The following is a 9,867-nucleotide window of genomic DNA, read 5'->3' on the forward strand; positions in this document are numbered from 1 at the left end:
GTCTCCTCCCCACCCAGCTTTCAGGGCTTTTTTCCTCTTAGTTCTTTTAACCCAGTATTCTCTGGCTTTAGATTCTGCCCTACAGACATATGGCTGGGACCCGAACAGCTCAAATTCAGATGAGATGAGGGGACTGGGGTAACTTATACATGTGCTAGGAGTGATGGGCCCATGAGCATGAATCAATACAGAGCTGATTTTTGCAACTACTGTGAGAATTTTTATACAGCATTAGCTTTTGATTTTGAAATCTTCAGCATCATCAGCCTAGAAGTTAGTCTCATTGTGTTTTGGAAAGCAGCACAGGTCTGGTTTTGAAGAAAGGGAGAAGATATTGTGATTATGACTGGGAGCCCATTCCATTCCCAAGAAAACTGATGTTACTGTTTAATTTTAGGGAATAGCCAGCAAGTGCCTCTCAGGAATGAAACAGAAAACTGTGAGACTTTAAAAAAGCAGATCAACTTAAAGCCTTCCACAGAGAAAAAGATTAATAAAGGACCTAAGGAAGAGACTCCATGCTGTACAAAAGAGGAGATCACTTCTTCTGAGGTTTGATCTTTCTGCTTTTCAAATCTTTAATGATCTTTGTTTTTTATTATATATATTTATACATATGTAGGTATGTATGTTTATGTAGGGACTGTTACATACAGTCACAGATCTGAAACACTGCCATCCCACATCCATTGCCTATTAATGCTGCTTTATAGAATGATGAGCAGTTTGGGTAAAAGTTAAATCAGCCCTTATATGGCAATACTGGCTGTATTGCAACCAAAGCTACTCTTTGTTATTGTCAGAGCGGACACAAACATTCTGGAATCTAGTGCCAGTTGTCAGCCACAGGAATGATGTGGGGACATACTCCAGAGGAGAGGTGTCCTAGGAGGGCATATCAGCCTTCGTTTGCAGACCTGCTTGCCAAATACAGGGCTTTGCATCAGAAATTTACCTTTGAGAATACAGCAGGCCCAAGCCCCTTAACAGGCTGTGAAGCTGCTGAGAAGCATCATGCTTCACCCCTGGTTTCTGAGAATGATAAACACAGCAGACTGTACCTGTCTTGCAGGCAGCATAAACACTTAAAAGAACTTCATCAGGCAAGTAGTAAACCCAAGAATTTGGATTATGTTTCTGTCCTGGCTACTGGATAGCAATCCCATGGCAAAAAGGTGTAAGGAGGAATGAATTACCATGGTTGAGAATTATGTATCAGAAAAGACAGGGTCTGGTCTTGTTTTGGGAACTGCTCTTACAAACTTCTTTCCGTGTGCGGGTGATGTTGCTCAGTTTGTTTCTTGCATTTTTTAAAATTACTATTATTTGTTTGTTAACTTACCCCATAATTTCCTCAGTTGTAATTCAAATGAGTGCCTCCCCCTACCTCCCCAGCTGCTGAGGAAAGGGAGGATTTATTGCTGCTGAACTTGCACACAAACTGATCATAAATCTGGCAGATGTTTTTTGGTTTTAGCACATTGGGAATTTTATTGACTGCTTTCCTTTTTCTCCCCCTATTTTTTTATTTCCCTGGAAGTCAGAGCTAGATGCCGTGAAGGGGAAAATGCTGACATTGGGAATTCAAAAATTTCTGTCTCATCATCTGTTGATGTCTTGAAGGACACAGTCTTGGAAAGGCTGGTCAAATTGATGGTGCCGGAAAGAGGATGTGCTGTGAAAAGGCACTAAATCATGAAGTAACTATACATTTGGGGTGGGTTGTTTTGTCCAAAGAAATTTAGCTAGAAAAATCCAACGGAATTCATTTACTGAGGTAACTTTATTTTATAGTGTATGTATTGTCTCAGCTCATATTTTTACCTTTAGCAAGAAGATGCGTATAGGAAGAAGAAACCTCAGGAGAAGAAGGAAGGAAATGTACCAAATATGAATTGGAATAGAAATAGAACATCTAGAAAAAATAAGAAGAAGAACGTTAATGTATCTACAAGGTATGTGTTGCCTCACCAAATGGTGAAGAAATCCAGAGTGGCTGTAATGTTTCCGCAGGTTTTGCATAGTACATTAGGCAGGATTGCTTTATCTGTTTAACTAAACACACTTGAATCCTGGCCTGAGCCTTAATTTTTAAGAATGTGCAGTACTAAGTATAACCAGTAAAAAAAAATATGTATTTTTCCATTTGTAAACCTGCATGTGTATAGACACACCCCATTCTGCATAGCGGCGGTCGCTCTCCCTTATGGTCTGGAATTTGCTGTCTCTGAAGTTTGGATGGCTAGCTTCCTTTCCGTTCTGCATGGGGTGGATAAAATCCAGTGATGTATTCCCTTCAGTGAGAAACGGATACCAAAATTGTTGAAATTATTCCACCTTCCGGAGAATCATCTGCTGTATTGAGTAACGGAGAGAGTTTTGTCTTCTAGTAATTTTGAAAGAGGAAGAGAAATACATAGAAAAGAGACAGCAGCTTGCATTTTTGCCATAATGATTAAAAAGGTTAGAGCAGCACTTAGGCTCAAAAGAACATTGAGAGCACTTTTGGAAATTACTTTTCCCCCTGAGGTTTGTTTAAATGCATTTCTGAAGTCAGTTAAACTAAAAAAAAAAATCCTTTTTTTTTTTTTATTTTTTATTTTTAAGTTATTTGGATTGTTGTTAAAAAAAATCCCAATTATAAACTGCAGCTAAACCAGAAATACTTACAAGGAGAAAATTCTTCTCCTTCCCCTCCCCCAGCCCTTTGAATTAAGGTCACAATTCTACAAAGCCTTCACAGACTTAAATTTTTATTGCGGGTGATCCTATTGAGGTCAGTGGACTTAAGGAGAGTGTAAATCGGAAGGGGCTGTTATAACTCATTATGAACGAGTTACTGTTCATTGTGTGGGAAGTCAGCACGTGTAAATCTTTGCAGGATGCACACCTTTGTACTAGGAAGGATAAAAAAGAGGTGAAATACTGAAATCTGGTGTCAGTTCCTTGAACTAGTTCAGCAGTTGCTACTTTCTGAGTTAAGATGTAACCATTTCCTTCCTCTAGAAACTTGACAGCTGGATTTTATTCATTTTGCCGTAATACACTCTGATTAGGATATTGGATCCAGATATTTCAGTGTTACTTGCAAATGCTTAAGATTACTTTGGCTGATGGTTTTATTCCAGTTATAATTATGCCGGAGCATTAGTCGCAGGGCACATTTTTCTGTGTATCTAGATCTTTGCACAGTGCTGGACTGTGCTTATCACCATAACATCCCAGTGCCTTCTGCAGGTGTGTCAGAGAATGGAATTGGACATACACACGTTATTTTGCTTCTCCCCCAGAGCCGTAGTAGTCTGTGTGGTGGGATATTGCATTTTGGGAAAGGTTTTTTTAGGTTTCTGTAATGTTGGCGAATAAGACTCCTAAACCTATTCCTTGCTCCCCATCCTGCCTCGATAGCTGTGTGAGTTGAAGTGTTTAATGCCTGAAAAGGAAAAATGCAGCTGAAATGTAAAACGCAGATGTGTCTCTTTGGGTGTGGTTGTATTAGGGTCCCCGAGCAGAGCGAGTTGAAGCATATGTGCGGTGAATTTGAAAGGCCGGATCTCAGAGCGAACGGAGTAAGAGCCTGGTGTCCTCAGGGTAATGGGGAAAATTGTAAAGCAGACCAGAAAGCCGGGAGCTTGTCTATACAGGGAGAAACAGGTACGCAATCTTAATTGTCTTAAATGGGGGAGGAAATGTAATGTGGGGTTTGTGGCAGTAGAGCTGTTCTTTGAGAGACTTGCGCTTCTCTCCCCTTTGAACCCTGACACAAAGGCGGCAGGACTGGCACGACGCAGTGCCTGAAATAATACTGTCTCACTTCAGAAAGGCTCCTTTCTCTGAGGGGGTGGGTAGGTTGGTTAGTTGGTGATGCAGATCAGGAGGTGAATCAGTCTGAAGCCATAATCCATCAGGCCTGGGTGAAGGACTGGCAGTCTGCTTTGAGTGTTCCAGTTAAACCCAGTGTTAACTGAAGTGGCTCTGTTGGGAAGGCCACCTTTAGGATAGGCAGGTCATTTTTAAAAAACACTGCTAGCTTGGGTACCTGCTTCCTGCCTTTCCATCAGGATTTTGATCAGCTTTTTTCCATGGCTTTTGGGAAGAGGAGGGATGAAGAAGGTATCAATGTTTACAGGATTGCCCTTTGCCTCCCTCATGAGATAGTAAGAAAGTAGAATTTATCACTTATGAATTCATTACTTCCAACATTTGTAATTGCTTTTAGTATGCATGTTCCTACAGCCAGGATACGTGTCATGTTTAAAATGTTAACTGTATTTCAAAGAAAAGGAAGTATGGGATTCCTGTTTCAAGCTATGGGATTCCTGTTTCAAGCTATTGCCTCCAACTGCACTATATCCTCACTTGCATTCTTTGTACTGGGGATGTTGTGTAGGTCATAAGCTCCTCATGGTAGGGGCTGGCACATTTATCTTCAGGCTGTCAGTAAATACTATTTTCTGTTCTAGTATCAAGAAATTGAGAGAATATATGTGAATTCATGTTTTGGATGACTTTTACTGAATCTTTGTCTGAAAGGCTTTCTTAAGTGTTTTGTGGTGGTGTTCCAACTTCTTTAGAAAGCTTTTATCAACGGTCCAAGAAGAAGTGTTTGGAGAAGTTTTGTTCTGATTCAAGCTCAGACTGTGGAAGTTCATCGGGAAGTGTTCGTGCCAGTCGTGGGAGCTGGGGTAGCTGGAGCAGTACTAGCAGCTCAGATGGAGATAAAAAGCCCATGATTGCTGCCAGGCATTTTCTTCCATCCAGTAAGTTTTGCAAATACCACCTCTGCACCGTAGTGGGGAGAGTTTTAGCCTTCCTTCTGAATGGAAAGGGGCACTGTGGCATGCAGCGCATAACTTGCCCTTTATAGGGCAATTCTCAGAAACACAAGTCGAGATTTAAAGAACTCGGTACTTGAAAAAAAATACCGTGAGTTTTGTGGAGATGACAATGAGCTGACAGGCTCCTCACTGGGGAAGCTGCACAAGTTTTCATGGAAAGATGGAGGACTGAGAGTCACTAGTCAAAGCAGTTTCTGCCTTTGAATTTGTTACCTCAAGTTATTCTTATAAAAATACAATGTTTGTTATAGCTGTTTAAGAAATCCACAAATGAGGAATGTGTGAAAGCAGTTCAGATTTGAGGATGCTGGGACTGGGTAGCGGTATTGGAGGCATAAGTAGCCAGGAGACCTGAGCCACTTGACTAGTATGGGAAATGGGAACTGTGTTTCATTACAGCAGCTTTTTGAATGCTGGAGCATCGTTAAATTAGTCGAGAGCCTAAACCTTGCCACCACATCATCACTATCCAGATTGGTGTAGCACCAGAAGTAAATTTTGTACTGAAGTGACACAAGTAAAACCAGGTTTGAGTACCTGAAAAAAGCTGTTTCGAATGATTTTAAAATGCACATGTACTTACATGTGTATTTGTATGTATAAAACTTTACATTACCAGAAGATAGTATGTGGTGTGTCTGAACCTGCAATCTAATAGAAAACAAAATTGTGTGCACGTGACTTTTCTGTTTGTTGAGATTGTAATGCCTCTTAGAAAAAAAGAGAGTAAGTAATTTCAAATTCAGAATGAATTTGGTGGTAAGAAGGAATGTCTCCATTAAGAGCGTGGTAGCCACAAGTCATAAAAGACACTGTGTGGACATAGGGAGCACCCTGTGAAATTAATGGAGTTACTGATACTGCAGGCTGAGGGAAAACTTGATTAACACCACTGATTAGTCTGTATGTATATTCTGTGCATAGTACTTTTTTTTTTTAGGATCTTTGATTTTCACAATCATTCTTTTCTTTAGGAGAAAATATTTCACAAAATGATTTTCCATCTGAAACTCCTATCACTTTAAATCTGTCTCATAACATCTGCAATACCAGGTAAAAAATTTGAATCTATGCCTGTAAGATATTAAAGAAACACACCAACTTGAAACTTTGTCTCATTTTGATAAATTACACCTACCTCTTGTCTTGTCGGGTTTTGTGATCATCTAATTGTACTTCTTGGGGGAAGAATCTTCTTTAGTACGTGAAGAGATCAGTGCAGAGTGGTTTGTACTGGGGAAATACGATAAATGCTTCCAAATCTAAAATGAAATGTGGGGAAAAGGAAATTACTTTTCCCCTCTTATTTCTTCCAGATCTTAGCAACTTACTACATTTCCATTAGCACTTAGTTATATTAAAGTAATAATGTTTTTTTTAAAGAAAAAAAGGTGGGAGTGAGACTTTCAAGTTGATGTTATTCTTTTAATAGGAGTAATGTTCTCCTAGGATATACAGCATGAAAATTGATTCCCCCCTCCGCTTTCCTTTCTACCTCTTTACTGTAGTAGAGATAGCATCTACAATTTTTCTTACTGTGAGTCTTCGTTTCACTTCTCATTCATGACTACTTTCACTAGCAGAAATAATTTAATCCTTTTCCTCTGGGATGCTGGTGCTTGAAAATTTTCCCTTTCCATTCATATTAACTAGTTTCTTTGATGGGATTTTATGGATATTCAGTGGATGTTCATGTGTGCTTATGTGTCTTTGTGCACTTAAAAGTAAACTTCCCTGAAAGTTGTTGGGAGCGTTGAAACATTATGAGATCCTGCTCATCTTCTTGGACTACAGCTTGTTTTCCAATTTGAGAGAAGAGCTGTTGAATTAATTTGCAGTAGGTTGATATGTCAGTAATAGAAGTGGGGTAATTAGGATGTATTAATTTTCTTTATTTTGCATGTTTAATAAGTAGCTGGCTTTTAATTGGGGGGGAAAAACTTAAAATTTCACAGTGGAAATTCAAAATAAGAAAAATTAGGAAAGAAAGTGGGAAAGCAATTGCAATCATGATGTTCATTGCAATACTTTTTACACCTCACTATATTTCCTTTGAAATACTTTGGATTATGAAACAGAACAGTGCCTAGACTTAAGAAATAAAATTTCCTTTTCATTCAGCAGAGACATGAACAGCATCCCCCAGTATCCTGAAGCCTTGTGTCCCAATTTCACTGACATAGCTGCAGATCCTGACAAAAACAAAGGTCAGTTCCTTTATTAACAACTGAAGCTGGTTTTTTGCACACTTTATCAAGCAGTTTCAGTGATGTTGCTATCAGCACCGGTATATGCCAACTTGACAGACATGTTGTTACTAGAACTTGACTTACTTCTAAACAAGTTAAGAGTGAGGTTAGCAAACAAAATCTTGCAACCTTGCCATTTTTTGCTCCATCTCCTCTGTGTGAAGACAGCGTTTAGCTTTCAACTCGCACTTTAGGTATTCTTTGTTTTTTCATCCTCTTGCTTGGCACAGATTTATGTCCAGTAGTGATGCAATTGGGTGGTCAACAGCACTGGTTGCTGTGTTAAAAAGAAGCTCAGCATCAATTCAAATCAAATAAGACCATTTCTCTCTAAATTTCCATGGCTGGGACTTGCTCTCTTTGGAAGCAGTGGTGAATGAGGTTGGGTTGGGCTGGGCTGTTAAAACTTTTGAGCTTTCATTGTTTTTATCTCAAAGGGAACTAATATTGACTTGTTGAGTGGGATTCATAAAAGCAACAGGCTCCCTGGTGAGGTGGAGTTTCAGAGCTGCTTAGGACACACAGTTCTTTGGGCAGGAGAACTGCCTGCCTGTGGCTGTCCCTTCTGCTGTAGGTTTTAACCTATGTCTGGTAGGATACAAATGCTGATTAAACTTTTTCCTGCATAGCAATACTCATCCATCATGTGAAATAACAAAATATTTTGTTATTTCAACTTTGCAACCCTTGTCTCATGGGAACTGTTGATGTGGATCTTTTTTTCCTTCTCCAGCTGCTGGTTCTCACAGAGTTGATAGGAACCAAGTATCTGTCAGCACTCGGTCTGTAGAGAGCAACACAGTGAATATCTGCCTTAGGGGCTAAATACAGCCGTAGTGAGTGCACGTATTGTTTGGTTGGGAATGGCTCTAGTCTGTTAAAAATCCAACCCCATTCCCACCGTGTTCATGCAGTTGCACTCCAGGGATGGTTACTGACTGGTGGGTAGGGACAAGGGGGAGGCTGGTGGGGATTGCATCCCTGCTGTGAGGAAGGGTGCCGCCGTGGCGTGGTAGCTGATCACTTAAGGACTTTCTGTAGGAATTTCTTGCCCTGTTCTGTTGAATGCCAGATGCTGGGTTCCAGTCTTTTTATATATATTTTTTAACAAATAGAAATGTTGAGATTTGCTTAAAGATGGACATTTGTTACAAAGAGTAGGTTGGTTAGTAACTTGGTTAGTTAGTTGGTTAGTAATTTTTTTTTATCTAGCATACAATCCTTTATTGTGGATCTGAGAATAAAGTGTCATTGTGACATTCAGAGCTTGTGGAGCCTCCTTCCTGTTGCTCTGCATTTCATTCCCTGTTCCCTTTTTAGGTCTTTACCCGACAGGAGACTTGTGGCCTGCCCAGCCAGTCTGCCTGACAAACAGTTTAAACTACAACCTTGAGAACAATATACCGTGCATGATCCAAGAAACCCCCTCTGTCCACAACAGGCAAGTTACGTTTTATGTGAACAGTATGGATAACACTTTGTTCAGGTTTCTGTGTTGCAGAGGACTGACTTTGAGCTCATCTTACAATATTTGTAGCTATAGTTAAAGTGAAATTCTTGCTGTCGCTTCACTCTTGGTTCTAGTTGTTTATGCTGTCCCTTTAATACGTCATGATTCGTTTTGCTAGGACAAATTCACTGGTGTTTCTGCTCATAGATATAGATACTCCAGAACTCCTTTCAAATTTAATGTCATACCTTTTGGAAATTTCTTTTAATTTTTTCCAGTTCTTTTGAGGGGCCAGGCAGAGGGCTTGGCTTTTAGGTTTTTTGCCTCTTGCTAAATGCATAGTTTCTGTATATCATGGGGCATCTGTCATGGGGTCTGCTACGCATTGTGTACTGGCCTTAAATGGCATAAGCAGACATTGTTAAATAAAGGCAAATAGTCCAGGTTGAAGGTGGTGTAAGGATACAAGTTGGTCTGACTGTTTCAGGCTCTGTGTAAATTTGGTTTGATCTTCCTGTAGTAAGGAACTTGGAGTAATTGTTGTACTTTAGACTCTCCACATTTCAAATGTTACTGATGAAGTATGCACCACAAACTAGTGAGAAGAAATACTCTGCCACCACACAGCAGTGAAGTATGGCCAGTTCTTCAGATCATATCCTGTCATCTGAAATGACAGGCTGGAAGTGCAGAAATCCCCAAGTGCTGATCTTGTGACCCTAACCAGCCTGCTAACCTCAACTCCAACTGTTGTGTCAACAGACTGAAGCCCTAATGACTGGGAGCAATGGCCAGCGGTCTGTCTATTACTTAAGTCAAATGAAATAGATGGTGATTTGTGGCAGATCCTGTGTTAGGCTACTTTGCTTTTCTTACACCCATCTCAATTTGGACTTCATATGGAAAAATACATGTAATTATTCATATGTAGCGATAATAACTTATAACAACTTCTGGCCTGAGTAGTAAAAGTGAAGTAGCACAACGTGGAATCCTTTTATATGCGTACCTCGTCCAGACTTCGACTTCTTCAGACTCACTGCATAGCAGGGCTTGTTTCACTTCTAACATATGTTTAAGAATTACTTTTGAAAAGTCTTCTTGAAATTTTAAAGTTGTTTTAATTAAAGCAAGTATAATCGCTACAAATTAGTGTGTAGTTTAGAAAACGTGGTGTTTAACAGGACTTTAACATGTGGTAGAGAAAGTAGAAATTCCATTTTTAAGTGCTCTTCTCAAGCATTCAAATGCTTGAGAATGCATTACATTTTCTTCCATTTCAAATCACATTATTTAACTTCATAGCTACCATTTCCATGGCTGTAGGGAA

The 9,867-nt window shown here is 39.7% G+C and overlaps 1 protein-coding gene across 1 annotated transcript in view; it reads left to right on the plus strand.

Moving 5' to 3' along the window:
* The window catches only part of KIAA0922 (KIAA0922 ortholog), a 47,639-nt gene that overhangs the window by 34,355 nt on the left and 3,417 nt on the right, over window positions 1–9,867 (plus strand). Inside the window, exons 23-29 of the mRNA XM_010155730.1 lie at window positions 398–552; window positions 1,831–1,955; window positions 3,500–3,654; window positions 4,575–4,760; window positions 5,813–5,891; window positions 6,960–7,045; window positions 8,408–8,528. Coding sequence (XP_010154032.1) covers window positions 398–552; window positions 1,831–1,955; window positions 3,500–3,654; window positions 4,575–4,760; window positions 5,813–5,891; window positions 6,960–7,045; window positions 8,408–8,528 — 907 coding nt within the window. The remainder of the gene's footprint in view (window positions 1–397; window positions 553–1,830; window positions 1,956–3,499; window positions 3,655–4,574; window positions 4,761–5,812; window positions 5,892–6,959; window positions 7,046–8,407; window positions 8,529–9,867) is intronic.

This window comes from Eurypyga helias, unplaced genomic scaffold (genome assembly GCF_000690775.1).
Source record: "Eurypyga helias isolate BGI_N326 unplaced genomic scaffold, ASM69077v1 scaffold15897, whole genome shotgun sequence".
Lineage (NCBI taxonomy): Eukaryota > Metazoa > Chordata > Aves > Eurypygiformes > Eurypygidae > Eurypyga > Eurypyga helias.